The following is a 23,779-nucleotide window of genomic DNA, read 5'->3' as shown; positions in this document are numbered from 1 at the left end:
ATTTCTTAGTAGGTTTTAAGGCCCTAAAAGAATGTGATATACCAATGATCGTCAACACTGGCTATACATCAGAATTACCCATGAAATTTTTTTGCTTTAGTTTTTGGTGTGTGTGTGTGTGTGTGTGTGTTTTAAGAATCTCAAGGGGCACCTGGATGGCTCAGTCAGTTGAGTGTCCGTCCGGCTTTGGCTTAGGTCATAATCTCACGGTTGGTGAGTTTGAGCCCCGCATCAGGCTCTGTGCTGACAGCTAGCTCAGAGCCTGGAGCCTGTCTTCAGATTCTGCATCTCCTTCTCTCTCTCTGACCCTCCCCTGCTCATGCTGTCTCTCTCTCTCTCTCAAAAATAAATAAAACATTTAAAAATTTTAAAAAAAAAGAATCTCGATGTTCAAGTGTCTCCCCTAAAGACTGACTTAGAGCTTCTATGGTAGAGTTCAATCTTCTAGACTTTTAAAACACAATAGGTTCTTCTGATGCACTGCTTGGGTACGGAGTCACTTTTATAGACTTTTAACTGGAAACACCTAAGTAATTAGAAGAAAATGTTTCCAGCCCTAAACCACGCAGCATCCAAACCAAACTATTCCAAAGTTAGATGCTCTTTCATCTTAGATGTTTTGTCTTGTATGGTTCAAAAATAATTCCTAAATGCATGAATCAAGAATCTCAACTATGTTAGCAACAACAACAAAAATCAACAGCAAAACAAAACAAGGAAACAAAAAATGTGACTGTACTTGCTTTTAGTTTATAGGCAAAGACCATGAGAGGCTATTGAGTCTCAGCAAGATAGAATCCATAGTCACATCTTCACTGTAATAACTGCCATTTCTTGAGCACCATACTAGACACGAGGCCTCCTCTCTCTCATGTATCCCCCACATACCTGACAAGTAACTATCCTCAGCCCCATTGTACAGGTGAGTGAGAATTAGATTCAGGGTTTCCTATGTCCACCCAGTAATTAAGCAACATAACTTGTATTTTCTAGTAAAGATGACTAATTGGAATGGCCCCCATTAGATTTTCTTTTTTCTTTGTTTTATAATGTCAATCCTATGGTTTTGAGTTTAATTATTCTTGTATAGTGAGACAATTATTTTGAAGCTGCTTGGGTTTGAAAATGAGTCAAGGACATATTTTCTGTATAGGATCTTAGATCACAATATGTGATCCGGGTCCCATTCCATATCCTATTCCCATTATGCATCTTTATTCAAAGGTCACTCTCTCTGATTGTCCTCTGAAACATCTTATAAATAGCAGTTCCCATCACTCTCATGCCCTGAGATATTTCTTCCCATGGCACTTATCACTACCTGTCATGTAAGCCCCAAGAAATCAGACTTTGTTCTGTTCACTGATTTATTTCTATTGCCTAGAAGAATACTTAGCACGTTGCAGATGCTAAACAAATATTTCTCAAGTAACTGAAAGAATAAATAAATGAATCATTTGAACTGGCAATTGAAAACTCGACTGAAGTCATAATTACCTATGGGCATTCCAGTCATTTGAGCTAACAAATTCCCATTTGTGGGAGCTGAGTTTTCTGTTACTAATATCCAAAAATGTTATAGCTGGTGTACTCCCTGATGCAATTTTTCAGGGAAAACAATTAAATCAAGATGCTAAATAAATTCATTTATTAGAATAAAACATTTTTTGTTCTAAACTCATGTGAGAATGAAGGGAGGTGTTACAGAAACCAAGCAAGTTTTATCTAATGTTATCTAAGATTTCCACCTCTCCAAGGAGAGGCTGCGTGAAGGCGAGCATCCATCTACACTGTTCACTTGTGAATTCACAGTGCTTCCCTCGCAGTGGGTCCCCAACTTGTATTTGTTAAATTTAAATGTGTTCTATTCTAAACAGAGCATCTTGCACAACTGAATCTGAATCCGATCTCTTCCAAGCCCCAAGTTTTGGGGGGAAGTAACATAAACTTTTTAAGCTTTGGATTTCTTATCTGAAAAATGGAAACAACAATACCCTGTTCACTGAGTTATATAAGACATGCATTTAAAAACTCCAAAAGTATTTAATAGATAACAGTGCCTAATGGATAGTAGATATTGAATAAACATTAATCAGTCTTCACTGTGCTTGTTGTTATTGCAGTGGGAGTACCTTTTTTTTTTCAAGTTTATTTATTTATTTGGGGAGGAGGAGCAGAAAGAGAGGGAGAGAGAAAATCCCAAGCAGGCTTCATTCTCAGCACTGAGCCTGACATGGGGCTCAGTCTCACAACCCTAAGATCACAACCCTGAAGTCATGACCTGAGTGAATATCAAGAGTTGGGCACTTAGCTGACTGAGCCAGATGCCCCAACAGTAGGAATACCTTTTTCTATTTTATCTCTTCTCTATGTCCTATATTTCTGAAACTCCCCCCTAAAGTACTGCTCCTTCTGACAGGTGGTTTATAGAGCTTAGAACCAAGTAGCATAGCTAATAATTTCATTAATGAGTGGATTCTGGTGGTTCCATTCTTTCCCGTGGTTGTGCCTTTGCTAATGAACAGGAGGGAACTAAAATAAGCACCTAGCATTAGGACTAGAAGAAAGACTTTCACCATTAGAATAAAGAGAGTTCGAATGTGGAATCTCCCAGTCGGACTATCTATCACTATCACTATCACTGGGTTGACAGCTCTCCACTTCACATTATATATGGGCTCCAGGTGTTCTCAATGATTATCACTACAGTCCCTAAGATTTTTAGTTTTAGGGTGATACAATTATAAGAGATTAGATAGAAGAAATTTATTTAATATTAAGTGTTAATTTTATGTTGTAAAATACAGCATTTGTAGCCACTAGCAAACACTGAGGTGTTTGTTGCCCGAGACGTGGCAGTATATTCATGTGTTATGCCATGGGGCAAATGACTAGATCTCAGAGGCCTAACTGATCAAGAAGGGTACTTATAGCAGGAGCACTGTGCTTTCTATAACAAATGTACTCCTGAAAGGTTGTATGTAAATCAAATGACTGTAGATTGAATAATTTAGAAGGCATTAGAGGAACTTATCACTTAAATAAATCCCCTTATGACTTCGATATTAAGAGTTCTTTTGTAATGCAAAGTATTTATCTTTTTGTTTAAAGATCAATTTTTTACATACTAAGTTTGTTTAAATCAAAGTCTATTAATACTAGAGGAAAATCAGGAAGGCAGGCTGCTGTACCTACTGTTCCCTGTGCTTCAAGCTTTCTAACTATTGAGCACAATTGTGCTGAATTCGTTCAGCCTAGTGGATTCTCAAATCTTGGAGAGTTCCATGGCCTGCTTGATCTATCCAAGAGCCGGCTTACTTGTCCATGCTCTATTACCGCAATGTGCAATACAAAGATGTTCCATTTGGAAAGGTCCAGAGGGGCAGCTCCTAACTGCATCTACCAGCATCTTTCTTGCATCTTAAAAGCTTTCCCTGATCTCTATTGTTATTTTTTTCTTTTCTTTACAACATTTATCAAAATTTGGAATTACATATCACCTATGCACTTCCGTGTTGAACATCTGTCTCCTTTACTGAACTATAAGCTTTGATGATGTCCGCTTTGCTCACCACTGGTTACACATCACCTGGCATATTGTCTGCTGCATGATAAATACTTAATCGATATTGGCTGAGGAAAGAATGAGCAGGAAAATTAATGAATGGATGGAAGCTGGCCAGCGCCCGTTTACTTGGAGTCTTTCGGAAATGGCCCTAATTGATCTAGCTCTGAGCTGTCTCTCCAGCCCTCTCTGCCACTCTCCATCTTACTCAGTTTACTTCAGCCACACTGGCTGCCTGATGACCATTGCATGTGACCATTTGCTGTTTCTTCTGCCTGGGAACGATCTTCCCAAAGTGGAGTAATCCTTCTCATCATTCTGGTCTCTAGATGACCCACTTCCTGCACGAAGCCTTCCTGGACTCTCTATCTAAAATAGCAGCTCTCAACATACCCCCTTAGGCTATTGTGTCCACAGTACTCAATACTGAAGTGTATTTTCTATTTGGGTTTGTATAGAACGTCTCAGCTCCCAAATGCAGGATCCAAGAGATCAGGAGCAGTGCTTTTTTTATTTATCATAGTATGAATAAGAATCATGAAAGCCAAAGAGAAGACACTGGATAAATAAATAGGATCACATTGTCTCTTTTCCTTTCTGTTTGTTGTTGGTAGTTACAGCAATATTATTTCCTAGTCTTGCTTGTGATGATAAAAACTAAATTTGACTTAACCTTAATATGCCTTTACAAAATGCTTTAATAACAACACTTCAATTTTTATTTATTTGTATATTTAAAATGACATTGTCCTATAATATCACAGAATTTATCTTCAGTGACCTGAAAAACATGAAGAAATTAGAATCATACACTCATCACCAACAGCCAATGATGGAAGACATTCTGCTGAATTTCATACCCACTTATTTTTCCTTCTAGTAATGCCAATATCCCTAATATAATATGGGGGAAATGTTCTAAGCCTGATGATTTACTATGCTTTATTAGATATAAAATAACAATTTTAAGTAAAAATACAATTTCCTTTGAATATTTTGTGAGGCCCTAACATTTCAAACAAAGAATGTCTTTTGAAGTTTATTTATTTATTTTGAGAGACATTGAGCACAAGCTAGGTACAGGCAGAGAGAGGGGGGCGGGAATCCCAAGCAAGCTCTGCAGAGTCAGTGCAGAGCCCAATGTGGGACTCAAACTCACGAAACCATGAGATCATGGCCTGGGCTGAAATTGAGTCAGATGCTTAATCAGCTGAACAACTCAGGTGCCCCTTAAACAAAGAAATTTGTAAAAAATATATATATATATTAGAAATTTTCATTGTTTTTGGTGACATAGACAACCAATATTTTATAATCAAGGTATTTCCATTTAAAGCTTATATTGTAATTATTTCTATAATGCCTTGTCTCTTTGGCTTCTTAGGTATTTGACTATGATTTTGGACTACAGGATGACTTTATGGGCTCAGCCTTTCTGGATCTCACACAATTGGAGTTAAACAGGTAACTTTTACACCATTGTAATATCACTTAACCTTGTTGTGAATCTGGGCCCGTATAGCAGAAAGTGACTGCAGATCTGGGCTCTAGACACTGTTCTCTCAGTTACTGTTGTGAGCCTTCGTGCTAGCCAGCCTTTCTCAAGTACATCTTTTTCTTCTACCTAGTGGAAAAAATAATATCTTCCTTGATTGTCTTATTCAACAATTACTCTGAAGAAAAAGTCTTGGACACCTGGTTTGTCCCCCACCACTGTGCTAAGCACCAGCAATCTAAAGATAAAAAACACATTCCTTACTTTCACATTGTAGTGGCACATAAATTAGATTATCCATGTCAATAGAAATTATTAATTTAAGAATTAGGCTACCATCTAGGAAATAAAACATGTGCTTTGCCCCCATGAAAGCTATTCTCTTAGCACCTGAGTCCAAGGATAATCTAATTTTGCCATCACTGGTAATCATAGGTTACCAAGGAGTTCCTCAAACATGAAGGAAGATTAGTTGTTTTTTCTCAGTCATACTAGTTTATCATTGCTTGTCTAGTTGTAAAGCTATATAATTATTACTAATATTAGCCATAACTGGCACCTGATTAGGGGCTTATATTTTTTTAAATGCATTTTAACTGGAAGCAAAGAGTTGATTAATACTTCGGAGGGAAAAAGTAAGTTTTAAATGGGTCAAGCAGTCCTAGGATAGGTTGCCAAGGAAGCTGTGAGATCGATGTTTTCTTTACAGACGTGACGCGGCAGGAACAGTGGGAAGCAGGAGAGCAGATTAAATGGGCCAGATCACTATTTTATATTTTAAATGCAAATTAAACAAAAATAGTAGAACCCCTTTATGTATTATAGTCAGCTAATGACTTCCTGGACTTCCTGCACATCCTCCATTCCCGTCAAGAGCTTAGCACAGGCTGACCTAATGATAGAATGTAATTGGTGATGCTGGCTCCCCACCTCGCCACAGCGGGAGGAAGTTTCCTAGATACTGTTGTTGTGGTGTTTTAAGTTTATTTATTTATTTTGAGTAAGAGAGTGTACTAACAAGAGTGAGTGGGGGAGGGGCAGAGAAAGGGAGAGAGAGAATCCCAAGCAGGCTCCAGGCTGTCAGCAAAGAGCCTGTGACAGAGACTCAATCTTACAAACGGTGACATCATGATCTGAGCCAAAATCAAGAGGCAGATGCTTAACTGACTAAGCTACCCAGGACCCTATCCTAGATCGTGTTTTATGTAGTCCATTATCATGAAAACTGAGCTGTGACTAGAATGGACTTTGGTGTTCTTCTATAAAGGCCACAATTTTTTTCTATGCAGAGTTCTGCTAAAGGATATGCAAATCACTGTATTAATCACAGAGCATACATTTTTCTTTTTCTCTATTAAAGATAAATCATTGATGAAAAATAACTTTAAATGGAAAAACATGGGATGACTAAGAAAACAAAAAGATACTATATACAAGCATTTGGTGTTTATTTTGCCACTTTACTTCTTTTATGTATTTAATCATTCCTTCCCCCTCAAAACCACAAAAACACCAAATTGCTACTCTGTAAAACTACAGGCTGGTGTATGCCATTACATTCTGTGTATAAATCAATAGTCCCTAGGTGTAGATAAATGGATAATAATAGTAACCATATAAATACTTATGCTGTTATATAATGCATTAAACTTTTACTTTGAAAGAAAATAATCATCAAGCAGTTGCAATGTTCTTAAATCTTTATCATGTAATCATTATGAAAATTTAGTGAGCTTTTCTTTTAATTTTATATGTACTCATTATAGGAAAATGAACCAAATCAAATTGTAACACCAGATAAAAACATACGTGTATGTACAGTATGCATATGCCTACTACATAATGCTTACATGAATTTGTTACAATGAAAGGAACAAGTTGTTGCTGTCAAGCTGCAGTGATTAGTTGTAACTAAATTGATATGGGAGCCATTTGTATCACGACTGTTAGAACTTGTATATTACCAATGTGACTACTTTTTCATTTTTCAGTAAAACCTCTGATGCTGGGGGGTGCCTGGGTGGCTCAGACAGTTAAGTAACTGACTTGTGATCTCAGGGTTAAATCCACTTAAAGCCCCATGTTGAATCCATGCTGGGCATGAAGACTGCTTAAAAAACAAAAACAAAAGCAAAAGCAGAAACAAAAACAAAAGAACTCTGGCGTTGAAAAACTGTTCATCTTTTTCATAACATTATTTCTTGACTTTAAGCATCATGTAAGAACGTTTCCTACTATTATAATATCTTAGGCTTAAAAAATAGTCTGTGGTTCTAAATTCTGCTTGTAGAGCTTCAGAAATGATATCTATTACCAGACTCCACACTTAATCTATAGAACCAAGATCCTCGTGGGCAGAATTCAGGAATATACACTTGTTTAAAGCTCCCCAGTGGATTCTGATGTGCAGCCAGGACTGAAAATTCTCAGTTGGACCAGATTTCTCCACCAAGCCCTCTCCTTAGAAGTAGACTCCAGCTGCTATTTCATATGTGTTTAATGTGTTTAATGTATGTTTTGTGAATGAAAACAATAAGTGACTGAACAAGTAAGGGAACGTTCCTAATTTGCCAACATTTAAAGATTCACATTTTGTGTCAAATATTCCACAGTCCCTCAGGTTTATGGGAGGTGGGGGCATGAACTCCTTTTTATTTAACAAAATAAACTAAATCAAATTATATATAAAATACATATGTGTATATAGTGTATGCATATATACTATAATGCTTAACATGCATTAGTTAAAATTGAAATATTTATTTAACTGAGGTATAGAAATAAGATATTACCTATACATTGTCAGTTTAGTGTGGTTTGTATTATATTCTAAAAGTGATTTTGGGTAATACTGAGTAATTCATAATCTCTTCTTCAGACATATTTAATTCTAAAGCCTCTGTTCACCAACTTGACTAAGTATTGATTTCTTTGTGTTTCTAAACCTAAAGATTGTTTAGGCATAGGTTTAAACAGCCAAAAATATAAAAGCATTATTTTAAACAATAGAATCTGTTAAAAAGAATTACATAATAAAAAATATAGCTATGATGCATATAAGCAAATTATATATTGTCTTTTCCTCTTTTACCACTCATCTCTTTACTCCAAATCATGTAGTGGTCTGTAAATGACCCTCATTTAATTATTGGCCTCAAATTTATAGAAAATAGCTGGCTTTCTGTGTGTTTAGAGATCATAAAGGTGGTACTTGTACATTTCCCTGTACTTTTATAGTTTCATAGCCTTCTATAACCCCAGGAAGGACTGAGGCTTACACAGTGAATCAAAGTTCATCCAGTTGGTACACAAATTATTGGATAAGAGTGCAGTAAGGATATTTTGATAACAACAGAAATTGGACCAAGAAAGTGAAAGAAAACCAAATTGATTTTCTTCTTAAAAATAATAAGTTGTTGATATAAAATATATGTTATATCATTTAATGACAGTTTACAATCTTAATATTGTATATCATAGGCCCGCAGATGTGACCCTAACACTGAAAGACCCCCATTATCCTGACCATTACCTTGGGATCATTCTGCTGTCTGTCGTCCTTACCCCTAAAGAAGGAGAACACAAGGATGTGGTAAGTTCCCCCACAGCCTCGGAGGAGTGCTTTCTTGTTCTCACTTGGTGGAATGTCATGAGCCTGAATCCAGAGATGATAATAAAGAGAAGCAGCATATGAAAATCTGGACTGTTCTTTGTTTCTGTAAGTATCCTGGGCATCGCTAGTCCCTGTGTATTGTAGCTTCTGAATTCAAATTTCCTGTTCTGTGCTCCAGACCAGAACCTCTTGTGGCAAATAAGGGACACATTTGCATCTTTTATTATAATTTCATTTCCCGATTTCAGACATCTTATATTGTAGGCAAATGGTAGTATTCATTCAGGGAATACATTTGCTACTGAACTGAATATTTGGAATTCCGCACCGAGGTGTTCAGACCCTAATGTTTTGACTGAATTATCATGTGTACCATCACAAAGAAAATGAGGTGAAATTATAATAGAGTTTCTGCTTTCTGGTATTTGGTTGCTGAATGATAAGTGAATACTCTTCATCTTCTTGATGGGATTCCGTATCGGTGTTACCCATTTTCCAGCACTGGCTGTCTGCACTTCCTTGCACACCATGCTGCGGTGAGAAACTGACAAGGGATACAGAGGAGCCAATGACTCCAGCATGTTGAAGTGACATTAAAAAATATCAGGTTTGACCTGCATCGGTATGCTTGCCAATGCACTTTCTGCCCCAGTTTTCCAGAGACTCCCCATTAGACTCAGTGTGCTTTCATGTATTGGGAGCTGCCCTCACAGGTTTTGATGATAACACATTTTAGGAGTAAAATAACTTTTTAGGCAAGTTCAAATGCCCCTACTTCAGCAATGTGTGTATTGCTGTCTTCAAATAATGCATGATTACAGTTGGTTTATGTTGTCTGCTGGAAAGGTATTCCTGACATTATTCCCGAGACTGTAGATTAAAATAGTGAATCCCAGCTTCAGATTTGGAAGGGTTTTAAACTCATTGGAAAGCTCACCATTTTCAATAATCATTTTTCTCTATTTTTTTCAAAATTAAACAATGGGCACACATTTTCATATACTGTATTTGCTAAATATGATTTCACTGTCCATACTTAAATCAGTAAAGAATACATTTTTTTCTTTTCCAACAAGTACTACCAGACACCTACCGTGAGAGCTTACTTAGCTTAGCTTAGTAAAAAATGTATCTAAGTGAGCATAAACACAGGCCCATGTGTGCAAAAGGAAGGGAAGGTGAGGACAGATTTTTTTTACAAAGAATATTTAGAAATAGAAACCCATCGTTTTAGAAATTGCCAAATCAGAATGCGTTATTTCACCTAGTAGAAGTCAAAGAGTATAACCTAGCTGGCTAATCCATACATAGGAATAAATTATAAGTGTTTATTTATTGCTTTATTCAAATAATGCTAGTACTGACCAAACCTACTATAAGCCGGGTTCTATGCTAGACTGTAGGACACTATAGAACTTATATCCAGTGGAGAACTCATGGATCAGATCATTACTGAAGGAAATTTAAAATGACAACTGTGTTGAGTGCCATGAAAGAGAGGTACATGTTGCTGTTAAGAGGAAAGATAGTAGAGTTTGTTCTAGTTAGGGGAACAAGAATTCTCTAAGGAAGTCAAATGAGACCTGGTGTCTGAAGTGTGACTAGGAATTAATAAAGCAAAAACCAGGAAATATCAAGAGAGAAGATATTTCAAGCAGAGGAAACAGCATATGCAAAGGCCTTAGGCTGCACTCCAGTCATTGAAAAAGTACTGGAGCTCAGAAAAGTTGTACACAGAGGAGAGTGTGGGAGATCATGGGACATGATAACAATGAACAGAAGATGTCCAGACTGTGGCCATGCTAAGGTTTGTGGTGATTCTCCAAAGAGTCTATAAATAGGAAGTGGCATAATCATATTTGCCTTTTGAAAATAGCTGTGTAGCTGCATTGGGGGAAACAGATGGAAGAATGAAGAACAGATACTTGGAGACCACTTAGGACTAATTATTTCAAAAATCCTGGGGGAAGATGACGGAGGTTTGGATTAGCGTTGTCAGAGGTAGACATGGAAATAAATCAGCAAGTCTACTGGTAAGAAGTAAAATCAACAAAACAGTGGTAGAATATTCTTGTTCAGAGGTTCTTCATTATTTTAATGAAGAACACTTCATAAATGGAAAATACCTGAGTGCCTGAGATCTTATATATCCCAAATTATCTGACTGGCAATATTACTGGAAATTAGAATGATATGGTGGCTGGTTTAGTTATTTGGGTGATTTGATGACAGAGGGTCTGCTGAATTTTTGCATAAAAGGGATATTTTTAAGTGCTCTAATATCAAGCTGAGGGTTTGAGAGATCAAGCTAGTACCAAGAGACCATATGATGAAGGTGTTGAATTGTTCTAAACTACATAAAAATCAGTGTCAGCACAGGCAAAGTAGTCCCAACATTATTTTTTCTTTAATACTTCTTGTAAAGATCTTTCAATCTCCCTAGCTGCTCAAATTTATTATTTCAGTTCAATGTCACTTTAGACAAATATCATTTAAAATTATTAGAATGCCTAATTATTGATTATCATTGATTTATCACGTGAATGGGGAGAGGGTGTGGGTTACATGAAACAGTTACTCATCAAAAATCTGAGATGATTCATCTTTTCTTCCTTTCCATTTTCCTCATTGTACCTCTTCAGCCCCATTTGCCCTTAGCACAAAGAGTCTTTCTTGAAATCTGTGTTCCATTTTATTGATTCCCTACCATTTGTTTCTCTAGCTTTTTGAAAGAAATCCTTTACTGCCAAGTACTGTACATACACTGCCTTACTTCATGTCCTCGCCTTCAGTGTTCCAGATAGCACTGAATTCATTCTGCTGTGGCCACTGAAAAATGATGTCTTCTCCCCTCCCATGCTAACATTGACTTCCACTTGAGAATCAAGTAGCTCAGCTAGGGGTCTGTGCCTCAGGAAAGCACAACAGTTGCAGTCTGTACCAGAGCCAGCTTCCGGCCGGTGACCACCCTGACCTCAGGGATGGAGAGAGGGGTGTCATTGTCCAAGTGTCAGGCTGGCCACACTTCCTTCTCCTTGTGGGTGTGATTAACAGCTGGCAGCATGGGGTGGTTACAGAGAAGTCAGCTGATGCAGAGGGAGGGGAAGAAGTAAGAAACATCCCCTATAGATAATTCTGGTGGCATCCCGAGTATCCTGGCTCTTCTGATGTCGTAGATTTGAAGCACATCCTTACAGGATGACAGTTTCTAACAAAGACATAAATTTGCTTTTGTTTGTTTTGGTCTATATAACAATTTTATGGCTATTTTGTTAAGATCTCTAAAACTGTTAAGCTACACTAATTATGAGATTTTGAAACTCTGAATAAGGACCATTTGCTGGCTGAGCAGGGATCAAAAAACACTTATTGACTCTATAAGTATTGTGCCAGGTTCTAGAACGTCTTCTTTGTTCTTTTTCTGAGTGTTCAGTGACATGTGTTTATTTCTCTAATTAAATGGAAACCCCTGATGAGGGACTTTAAGGCTCTCCAATGAGCACCATATGTCGCCTCACTGGTAACTTCTGCCCAGCCACACCAGCTCTGGCAGAGCTCACCTTCTCTCGAGTCTAGGCTTTCTTCACTGCCATTTGCCCTTTTAAAATTACTTCCCATCACCTCCATCCTCTCTCCTATCACTTCTGGTAAATATATATACATATATATGTATGTATATATACATATGGAAATTACTGCTTCTGATTATCTTTTTTTTATGACTGCATTCAAAACCTAGTCAAGCTTTCTGTATCTAGTGGCTGTTCAATGAGTTGCAAATGAATTTCTATGAAGGGATACTTCAAAGGTCCAGGGAAAGGTATTTTAAGATATTTTTTTCTTCAGTATTCAAATCCCTGAGGTGGTCACAAACAATATTAAATAATTATTTGATTTCCTTTTGTGTTCTTAAAATTAGTAGCATTAATGAAAATCTGCTTAAAATCAATCTGTATTGCTCTATAAAGATATTAATAACATTAGAAGCCTGTCACTGTATTTTCTTCATTTTGTAACATGTTTAGTATTACCCCAATATTTTTCCCTAAAATATAATTGACATTTTTTTAGTTGAAAACAATCAGGGATCCAATGTATCTTCAAATTAAATTTTTGTATGTCTGAAATATATATTATATTGCTGCAAGTGAAAATGATATTGTGAACTTTCACAAATTTTCCAGGAACAAATCTTATTTAGAAAAATTCAGACTCAAAATACAGCACACCAGAAATCAGTTACTAAGTATTTCACAATTTTATATAATAATATCTAGCATAATATATAGGAAAGGAACAGAACATGATTTTTGCATTGATCCTTACCTGGCAAAATTTTAAGAGTTCTGTTCTCTTTGATTATTAGCACAGAAATAATCTATTTTAAGCTTTTGGGATTTAAGACTTTAGTCCAAGAGCAACATGTTTATTCTTATGCCTATATTTATAAAACTTTGCTAAATATTTTATATGTGTCAAAATAGAGAAGGGAAGGCAGGAATTTCAAGAGCCATTAACAAATAAGGTCTCACAATCAAATATGAAGTAGAACATTAATGTTAAGAATATGCTATCAAAAGTAGGAATAAATTAACTGGAAATACAGAGTACTTAGCATCACAAAGTGTGAACGTTTCTAAATCAGTTATCTTGTGAGTTTTTTATACAGTTAATACTGCCACTATGTTCATGAATAATGCAGTTGGGGTGATTTCTCCTTGTGTGGATTGCCAGTTCTGGAAGTCAGTAAAACTGAAGAATGAGTTGAAAATCCTACCAGCCTACTGAATCTACTAAAACCTCTAAAACATGCAATGTCTAATTACAGCAATTTGAAGAGTATAGTATGAGTAATAGCAAACGTGTTTCAAAATTGCTCCTGTTAAAATCTTGTCCATTGAGTTCATCATTGAGTCTTTAAAAAAAAAAAAACTCAGATGTGAACAGATTTATATAGACATATATATTTTTTTAAGTTTCCAGCATTGTGTGTATGAGAAACCAAAATCTTCACTGGGGGGCAGGGGCATGCTGATGACTTGCATGACACAGCTGTCATTTCTGTTTTGAATGCACGTTTGTTTTTTAACCCACAAAAGTTTGTAGCGCATTGATGTGTGTCCTGTGTATGGTATTTTGGTCTGATAGTGTGTTTGAGTTCTTTCTGGCTCTTTTTCTAGCAGAGTTCAATCCACAGCTTTCTTCATTGGAGAATTTGTGAAATAAAAGTGAGTTAATTTGTGTTACACACTCCCTTAGATAAAGTAGACCTACAAATTGCTTGGCTAAAGCTAAAAAATAGAAAATCATAAGAAACATATGAATTGACCCTTTTGTGAATTAAAGAATATGTGTTTTTTCATGCTGGTTTATTTTGCAAAATTTTCTCAATTATTTCATAACTAACATTTTTTACAAAATCACTATAAAATTTTTATGTTTTATAAAATGTATACAGTATATTGTCTACCTATTCTGTGATTATTTTTATATCTATGGTACCATTGTAATCACCTTAAAAAATCACTACAACAAAAAATAAAAGCAAAAAATAGATTGAGATTGTAGAATATCATAAAAACATAATCAGTACTGCAGCTTTATCACAGGCCATATTTTTATGTTTGCATTCTTTCACTGGCCTCAAAGAAAGTTAAGCTGCTAATAAAGAATTTTGGTTATTCTGTAATAATATTAGATAATGAGTGATGCTTTCAAAAATAAATTCATATGTTTCTCAGCTGAAATTAAGATCATAGAGCAAAAAATAAATCATATTTTTCTATAATTTGCTTTATATCCTATCTTTAACATTCCCCAATCTTTCTTCTCCAACATGTCTCACGATTTAACAATATGTTTATTAATTCACTTTTTTAAAACTTTTCTCCTGTTTTCAGTTTTATTGAATCTCAACCCAACTTTCAAAAAAAAAAAAAGAAACTTGGGAATAGAATCCTTAAACCAATTGTTTATCCAGTTGGCTTATCTCAAAAAGCAGAAATTTTGTTCTAAAATCTAGGGACCACTTTATTTCACCAAATACTAAAATAAACTCAAAATGAATTCAAAACCTAAATATGAGACCTGAAACCATAAAAATCTTTGAAGAGGGTATAGGCAGTAATGTCTCTGACATTAGCTGTAGCAATATTTTTCTAGATATGTCTCCTGAGCTAAGGGAAACAAAAGCAAAAAAACTATTGGGACTTCATCAAAATAAAAGTTTCTGCACAGCAAAGGAAAGAATCAATAAAAGTAAAAGACAACCTAAGGAATGAGAGAAGATATTTGAACATGACATATTCTATAAAGGGCTAGTATCCAAAATATATAAAGAACTCAACACCCAAAAAGGAAATAATCCAATTAAAAAATAGGCAGAAGACATGAACAGATATTTCTCCAAAGAAGACACACAGATGGCCAACAGACACATGAAAAGGTGCTCAACATCACTTATCATCAGGGAAATGCAAATCAAAAGTATAATGAGATATCACCTCCCGCCTGTAAGAATGGCTAAAATCAAAACACAAAAAAGAAGTGTTGGCAAGTACATGCAGAAAAAGGAACCCTCTTGGACTGTTGGGAATGCAAACTGCTGCAGCCACTGTGGGGAAGAGTTTGGAGGTTCCTGAAAAAGTTGAAAATAAAACTACCCTATGATCCAGTAATCGTGTTACTGGATATTTACCCAAAAAATACAAAAACACTAAAGGGATACATGAACCACTTGTATATAGCAGCATTATTTACAATGGCCAAATTATGGAAGCAGCCCAAGTGTCCATCGAATGGATAAAGAAGATGTTGTATATATACACAATGGAATATTACTCAGCCATAAAAAAAGAATGAAGTCTTGCCATTTGCAACAACATGGTTAGGGCTAGACAGTATAATGCTAAGCAAAATAAGTCAGTTAGAAAAAGACAAATACCACATGACCTCGCATATATGTGGAATTAAAGAAACAACACAAATGAGCAGAGAGAGAGAGAAAGAACCCAAAAAACGGACTCTTAACTATGGAGAATAAACTGATGGTTACCAGGGCAGGTGGAGGGGAGGAATGGACGAAATAGGACTGGGGATTAAAGAGTGCACTTACCATGATGAATAAATTTTAAAAATCTAAGCACATTTTGAGGGTCACTGGATCTAATAATAGAATTCTAGAAACCAAATCAGGAAAATAATGAATTTGTTCCCACAACTGCCAGATATTTCATATTATACTTAGGGAAATTTTTGACTTTTTGTTTGTATCAGTATCCCAGTCTGAAAAGTGATACCATGCAATCTATTTTTAAAGCCAATTTTGAGAGACAGAAAAATACAAACCCTACAGTTTGCTTTACATCACGAAGATTTATTGTATGTAGTGGCTTTGAGTCAAGGGATGTGGTTTTGAGCAGCAGTAGTAAATCTGTGTAATACTATATAGTGCTGCCTTGAGATTCAACTCTTCCCCATGTTCTCAGCTCCTTTTTCACAGTACTGTTTCTTACAGAATGGAATTTTAGGAGATTCTTAGAAACTAGATGATGATAATAAATGGCCATGAGTTACAAGATTTTTCTCTTTTACTTATTTATCTTAATTGTTCTCACTTGATTTGACTGAAAACACTGTCTCTAGGAATTATCATTCTTTGTTCATTGAAACTCCTTCTTCTGTAAAAGTTGATGATTTATTGTTTGACTCCTAGTGTGGAGTTTTTGTTAATATGGCATACCACAAAAGTATTTGATTTCCAAGTGCCTTTTAGTGATGATGGAGAAGGTGTGTTGGAGGTGGTGGTAGTGGTGGTGGTGGTAGTGTCAACAATAACTCAATTAAGATCATCAAGAAACATGTATTACATGTATCACTGTATGGCCACTTCCACAATACAGGGGTAGGTTTTATTACTTCAAAACAAATTGCACACTAGTACTTAGAACACATATAAAATATTTCTATAATAGTATTTGGTAATAATGCTTTGCCATTTCCTGGCTCCATTCAAAACAAAATAGGGAATTATTTTAACTTTAGAAAATCTATTAGTCTTCCATATTTTGGTCAATATTTAACACATAGGATATATAGGAAAAATATAACCTATAAAAGCACTATCTACAAAGAAGAGGAATGAATCTTTATCCTTGACAATTTCATGTTTTTTCTCATTTCCAATCCTAGAGCCTCTACATAATTCCGTTGACTTGGTTTAGGCCAAAGGTTGTCTTCCCTATGACTTAATCTTTTATTAAAATGTTTTTTGTGTTTTTGAAGTTTATGAATGGTTTCTGAAATGGTCCTGCTTTATAGTGAATTCTGCTGAAGGAGATAAAGTTGTTAAAGGCACCACTATGCCTCCTTAATATACAAATATGACAAGCATTTCTATAAGCTGTATTCTTTCTCCAAATATTCCCTATTCTCTACCTCACAAGCCTTAACGATAATGATAAAGCTAAGAGAGGGTAAAGAAGTTAATCAGGAAGTAAATATCTCCATGCTCACTAAGAAAACTTTAAAACTAGAGAGTAAATAAAAGATCTTTGGATTCTTATGACTTACTTTATGCAAGAGACCACTGATCTTGGGCACTCATTACAAATTTCCATTAAGCTTAAATAAAACTTGTAGCCATACATACTTGTTACTATGGCACATACAGACCAAGAAAACCTAATTTAAGGATATATTACAGCTAAACATTTGGCAGGAAGATCTGCTGATGTAGCATTTTTCACATTTGAAAGCATTTTCACATTTGAAAGATTAACTGGAAGCAGAGACAATTCTGAGACCAAAGAAGCCAACTTTTGAACATGTTTGAAGAGAAAAGTTACCTGGTAGAGTCAGTACATCCTCAACCTCCAGCACCAGAAGGAACAACCGCCAATCATGAGATGCAATATGGTTTTTCCCCCCCGTCAATAATTAAGATATTTCAAAATTTCCATTCAATTTTTAAAATACTGCCCCATTTCTTTGTACAAAAGAATAAGCAAATGAACTCTCACCAGAAAGACTGCTTGAATGTTAAAGGTGCTTCTTCTAGCTGTGTGTATGTGATAAAAACAGTTTTGTCTTGCATACTTGTTGCTGGAAACTGCTGTTTAAATGTTAAGCTTCCTCTAGAAAACAAGTGGCTGCCCTGTTCTGTACTTGAGTGATAAGATAATGAAAATGCTTTATTTCATTTACAGACAATGCTAATGAGGAAGAGTTGGAAAAGATCAAGTAAGGTAATGGCTTAGCATGTGATCTTTCAGCTTTTCTTGTTGAGAAGAATTATCAGCTGCATTTCCAAATCTCTCTCATACCTCTTCAAACTGTATTACAGGACTTCATCATTCCTGTTCTTTTTTTCCCATAAACTTTAAGTAAATCATGTGATGCTTTTTAAGTAACTAGAAATCACACTGATCAATCACATCCATATCATCCTCTTGCTAATGCCTGGTCACTTCTCAGCATCTGGTTTCTGCTGTGTGTGCCACAGGGTCTAGAAAATGTCTTTGCTCCAGATCAGGAAAAAAAATGATGGGGTTAAGGTAGGGACCACTCCAGAGAGAAGGAAGATCCATGTAACTCACTGTCTTTGTTCACTGAAAACTAAGTTTGAGGCTTTCTAAACTCAAAAATTCCTCTAGGGTTACATCTTTGGAGTCTGTAAACGAGAAGAGTTCTCCATCATTGCCTCTTCTCACTTCAAGAAATAAATGACTTTGGAAGTGAGAAGAGTTTATGGTTCCTGTAACTTAAAAAATCCTGGCTCTTCTTATAACTTGTAAAATATCTAAGATACAAACTAAGCTTTGCATTTGTTGAGTGGTGATACCACTCTTGGACGCAAATAAATATCAAGATGAAACTGACTTTGTTGAAGTAAAGGGATTTTATTTGTCAAGATCTTCTTTGTTCAAATTTCTGTTTAAAAAGTCAGCATTCATTTTTAATAGTGACTAATTTTTTTAGACCCTGGAACATGACAGTCTTTTTTTTTAATTCTGATTGAATCATGCTATTACTTAAATTTGTCTTTAATTTTGTCACTTTCATTACTATGAATTAAGAAAATACATCAAGCTGTTTTTGTATTTATGGTAATGTACTAATTTGCTTTAACAAGTATTTCTTACTGTGCCATTTCTTCTCGATTCTTATAGTATTAATGACTGAAAGATAACTTGGCTCACAAAACGGTCAGGGCCACATTAAAAATCACCATTACATTTTAATAAAATGAAAAGCATTTACTAAAGAAAGTTGCCGAATATTTCTGACTAAGTATTCACTGTGTTTTTTATTGACCAAAATAAAGTTTCAACAAGTCTTTAAGAAATGTTTGCATTGTATATGTTGGTATTACATGTTCCTCTTTGTAATTATACTTCAAAATTAGTATTCTGTGAAAAGTATATATATATTTTTAAATTGTGTAATTTGGCTTTCCTTATGCTGTGTCTACATTATGACATAACTGCCTAAAAACATTGTAATTCATTAATATATATCAATATTTCCTCTTCCAGATGTAATTAAGCTGTAATGCTACAGCAGGATATTATATAGTACTTAGTATTAATTGGCAAGAATGATGCACTTATTGTAGTATAAAACAAAGAATAAAGATTATTCCTTAAATAATTTAAATATAATTTAAATATAATTTAAATAATAAATTAGGCATAAATCCATATCTTTCACTTTGGTCTACAAAAAATTAAAAATAATAAGTATCTATTCACTATTTTTACTTCTAAAATTCTTGAACTTTTAATTTACTATTAATCCATATGTACATCTTGAACTTTTAATTTACTATTAATAATCCATATGTACATCTGACTGGCTTGCCATTGGAGATACAGAATTGCCTGTGTCTAGCTTTGCACTTATTGAGGTAGTTGGCAGATTATTTTTCATTTTAATGGTAATATGTCTTTGGGGTTTTGAGTCTAAGGGATTTTTCCATTTTATAAAATGTGTTGGGGATATTGAGTGCTGAGTAAAGGAAAGTCAGTTCACTCATTTCAGTGTTTTCTGAGAACATAGTGAACACCTGATAATTCATTCAGTCATCCCTGTGCCCTGGAACGTTTTTCATAGTCATCCATATTAGTGTTATAAGAACAGAGTGTTAAGTTCAAAATAAAGGGAAAGTTTATAACTCCATTTATCACACGATCAACCAACCTTCACATACACCGAAACTGCTTCCCCAGCTCCTTCCTTCAGAGATTAGAGGAAGGATGATGTTCAAGCAAACTGCGTTCCCTGGGAAACTGAGGGATAAGTGGCTGTACCGTGTAGCTTTATGTATTATCATGTGACTGTTTTGTAGAAATGTATCCCTTTTCTAATAATTTCAATCTTTGCCTTCAAGAGTCTGTGTCTAAGATTTTTTCCTCTTTTGTTTTTTGTAAAAGGATATAATTTATTTGCATTACAGTTAAATACAGGTATTTTATCTTGATACAACTTTGCTCAAAGTCAAAGGTGAATTTTTCATATGAACAGGTTGTTTTTTGCTTTGGAATCTTGTTTTGTGGAATGAGGTCTCCTGCTTTTCTGGAGCAGGACTCTGATGTGCAGCCTGTCTGTGGGTACCAACAGTGATTATAAAATCTGAGAATTATGAACTCTGGGGCAACGACGTAAATACAGTCTGATGAGGTTGCTAGATATTCTCTCTAGTATAGAGTTTTTCTTCCTATTCTTGTTTATTTTTTTTCAGAAGCAATGTTACCATGGAAAGGGAAAATTAAATTGACATAGTTATGTTTTAAATATGCACACTTCCCCTCCCCCCTATATACAAGTGTATCAGCTCATGGGGTTTCCCGTTACTTAAATATCGGTTCATCATTTTCATCATCTTGTCAATAATTGATTCTTCAATGTAAATGATATTATTTGTGGCGCTCTTATAATATAGAGTTGTATATACTATTGAAAACAAGAGCTGAATAGCCAGCTTGAGGGCAGGGAATTATAATTGCTGTTCAGGACTGACTTCCATTTTGGAGAATTGTGTTACCATCTAACAAGTAGGAAAAGAAATGCACCTGCACTTGCCTCTGAGAAGCAAAAATGATACATGTATTTGAACAGTATGTTAACCAGGAAATAATTATGAATTCCTCCTTAAGCCCCTCTTCTGGGGATGATGACATCTTTTTAAACTCTCAGTGTGGTTTTCCATAATCGTATTTCCTATCTTGCACATTTTTAATGCTGCCCCACACTCAGCTCTTAAAGGGAAATGTTATTTTCAGAAGAAAGGGATCAGTGTCTCCCTAAACTTGGGCAACTGAATAATTACCCTGGTCAAAGACTTATAGTTACATGACAAAATGCATTTTGGCAGGGAAATGGTAATGCTTTGAATTATTGCAACATTTTACTCTTTAGAAGAAGCTTATCATTGATAATTTATTCTGTTAAATTATTCAACAAGAAAGTTTCATGAGCTCAGAAGAGAAGATGTATGTGTGTTTTGTGAAGAAATGTTGTGGGATCAGACAAAAAATAGAAAAAATAATTAAATTTTTTCTATCAGACTGACAGTAAGTAGAAATGATCTTATGCATGTGTGTGTATATTTTTATGTAGAAGAATTAGTTTATTGATGAGTGTGATAATAAACTTATGTACTTTCAACAAATCACTATAATTACATGAGACATAACAATTCTGGTAATATAAAGATACACACACTGAAATTCATATTCTCAACAATAACAGTTTAGAAATCTTTTAAGAAGAGATCATCCTTTGAATAATGTAATATGGACATTGTGATCGTGTCTCATTAGCATATCTTCTTTTACTTGATGGCTTATTTTTTTAGTAATATATCTTTTTATAAAGATTTTATTATAATCACTTAGTATAATTTTAAGGAACTATAAAACACTTTATTCACTGGTGAATGAAGCAATTTTTAATAAGACTTTTGGCAAGGATATTGTTAATTTGAACTAGAGAACACTTTCAACTCTAAGTCTGCAGGGTGCAGTTAAACTTGACACCTTGGATGACACATTGAAAAGGTATCAGTGAAAACCTCTAAGTGCTTTAATTTAAGAAACGTTAGAGAAACAGATTAACACATTCTTAAGTATCTCACACAGTCCGTCCGACATAGTGGGAAAAAAAGTCATTATTTAACAATTATTAGGTTCTTTCTCCAAAGACCTCATATCCTGATAATAAATAGATGATATTTTTAACCCCGCAAAGCATGCGAGGTTTCTTGGTCAATGACTTTCTCAACCATGAGTGACCTAATGGCTTTTCTTTGGTGTCTCATTTTGATTTATTACGCATAAATTTTTGAAAAAATTAGATGCTTACATGTTTCCAAAGGAAATGAAATATTCTTTTAAAAATCCTTACCACTGTTTATTTGACAAATCTGCGTTATTTGGGAATGCTATAAAGTCAACCTCATAATTAAGGCTTCTGAGATTCCAACGTGCAGTGGTGAACAAAAGACAAATAGCAGGAGTATTTCCAATATAAATGACTGTTTTTATCTCAATCAACTAAATCCTAAAATTTGTAGTAATTTTATTATTTAAAATAGAGATATCAGAGTACAGTAAATATTTGATTATCCCACAAGATATATGGAACCCTGGTTAAATTTCACGTTGAGATGATTTTTTTCTTGCTGTTTTGATAATATTTTCCCACTGGCATAGAATATCATACATTTTTATATATTGTAATTCATAACTACAGGGATTTGCAGTAACAGTGGCTCTATATTTATTTGACCACTCTTGTTGAATTTTTAAAATGTTGTGGGTCCTTGAGGGAGCAAAGCTGGGTGACTCGGCACAAAGTGAAAGGACAAAGTGTAATCTCAGGCAGAAGACGAATGCCATGACGCCTGCGTGCTGGCTCTAAAATGTTTTACTGTGGGTCACTGATTAGTCTTCACACTGCTAATACGTGTTCCCCAGGGAGCTGACCATTTCCCAAGATCCTCTCTGGACTTTCGAAAGGGAGGGAACTAATACAATGTGGTTCTAGGATAATGGAGCTAACTGTTGGTTTGCAAGATTATATGGCCTTTGAATTCAAAGATACATATGTGTATATATGATATACATCAGATATATCTAACATATATATGCATACACGTGATATATATATATATATGTTAAATTAAATATGACTGGGAGGAGATTTATTGGTTATAAAGTCCTCTAAATATCCACAATGAAAATACATCATAATTTTGTGAAGATTCTGCTTTCAAAGTGATGGTTGACAGCAATAGATACACATGTATGCATGTGTTTATACATGCACACTAACATACAAATAAAATATTGAATTTAAAATTTCTAGGAAAATAAAAGAAAATGCAGAAGATGTGGTATATATACACAATGGAGTACTACATGGCAATGAGAAAGAATGAAATCTGGCCATTTGTAGCAAAGTGGATGGACCTCAAGGGTGTCATGCTAAGCGAAATAAGTCAGGCAGAGAAGGACAGATACCATATGTTTGCACTCATAGGTCTAACAGGAGAACAGGAGAAACCTAATGGAGGGCATGTCCTCTGGGGAGCTGAGATTGTCTCTCATCAGAAATATTTAAATGGACAGTTGGAGTTGCAGAGGGAATCATATTGTTGTTTAATGAGTTTAAATGATATGAACACCAATTTAAGTAACCAAGAAAACAGGAAAATAGCATTTCAGAGTAATTTCTACTTCCTTCGTGTCCCTGTTTTCAGTTACATAACTATCAGTAGGCATATTCAACTTGGTGGGAACATCCAAGAGCTGTAGCTGCGGTAAGCAGTGCTTGTGGTCAGACCAGGAAAGGCTATGAAAAGTATTTACTTGTACTTACGGATTGATTTATTTATTTATTTATTTATTTATTTATTTATTTATTTATTAATAGTTTATTGTCAAATTGGTTTCCATACAACACCCAGTGCTCTTCCCCGCAAGTGCCCTCCTCCATCACCACCACCTCTCTTCCCTCCTCCCCCTTCCCCTTCAACCCTCAGTTCATTTTCAGCATTTAATAGTCTCTCAAGTTTTGCGTCCCTCTCTCTCCCCAACTCTCTTTC

General features: G+C 35.1%; 1 protein-coding gene across 3 annotated transcripts in view; it reads left to right on the top strand.

Moving 5' to 3' along the window:
* Nucleotides 1-23,779, top strand: part of MCTP1 (multiple C2 and transmembrane domain containing 1) — a 512,254-nt gene that overhangs the window by 275,018 nt on the left and 213,457 nt on the right. For all 3 annotated transcript variants that reach the window (XM_029942619.1, XM_029942618.1, XM_029942620.1), the window contains exons 4-6: nt 4,950-5,029; nt 8,541-8,652; nt 17,880-17,918. In XM_029942619.1, coding sequence (XP_029798479.1) covers nt 4,950-5,029; nt 8,541-8,652; nt 17,880-17,918 — 231 coding nt within the window. The remainder of the gene's footprint in view (nt 1-4,949; nt 5,030-8,540; nt 8,653-17,879; nt 17,919-23,779) is intronic.

This window comes from Suricata suricatta, chromosome 6 (assembly GCF_006229205.1).
Source record: "Suricata suricatta isolate VVHF042 chromosome 6, meerkat_22Aug2017_6uvM2_HiC, whole genome shotgun sequence".
Taxonomy (NCBI): Eukaryota; Metazoa; Chordata; class Mammalia; order Carnivora; family Herpestidae; genus Suricata; species Suricata suricatta.
This window is presented reverse-complemented; position numbering and strand designations above follow the sequence as displayed.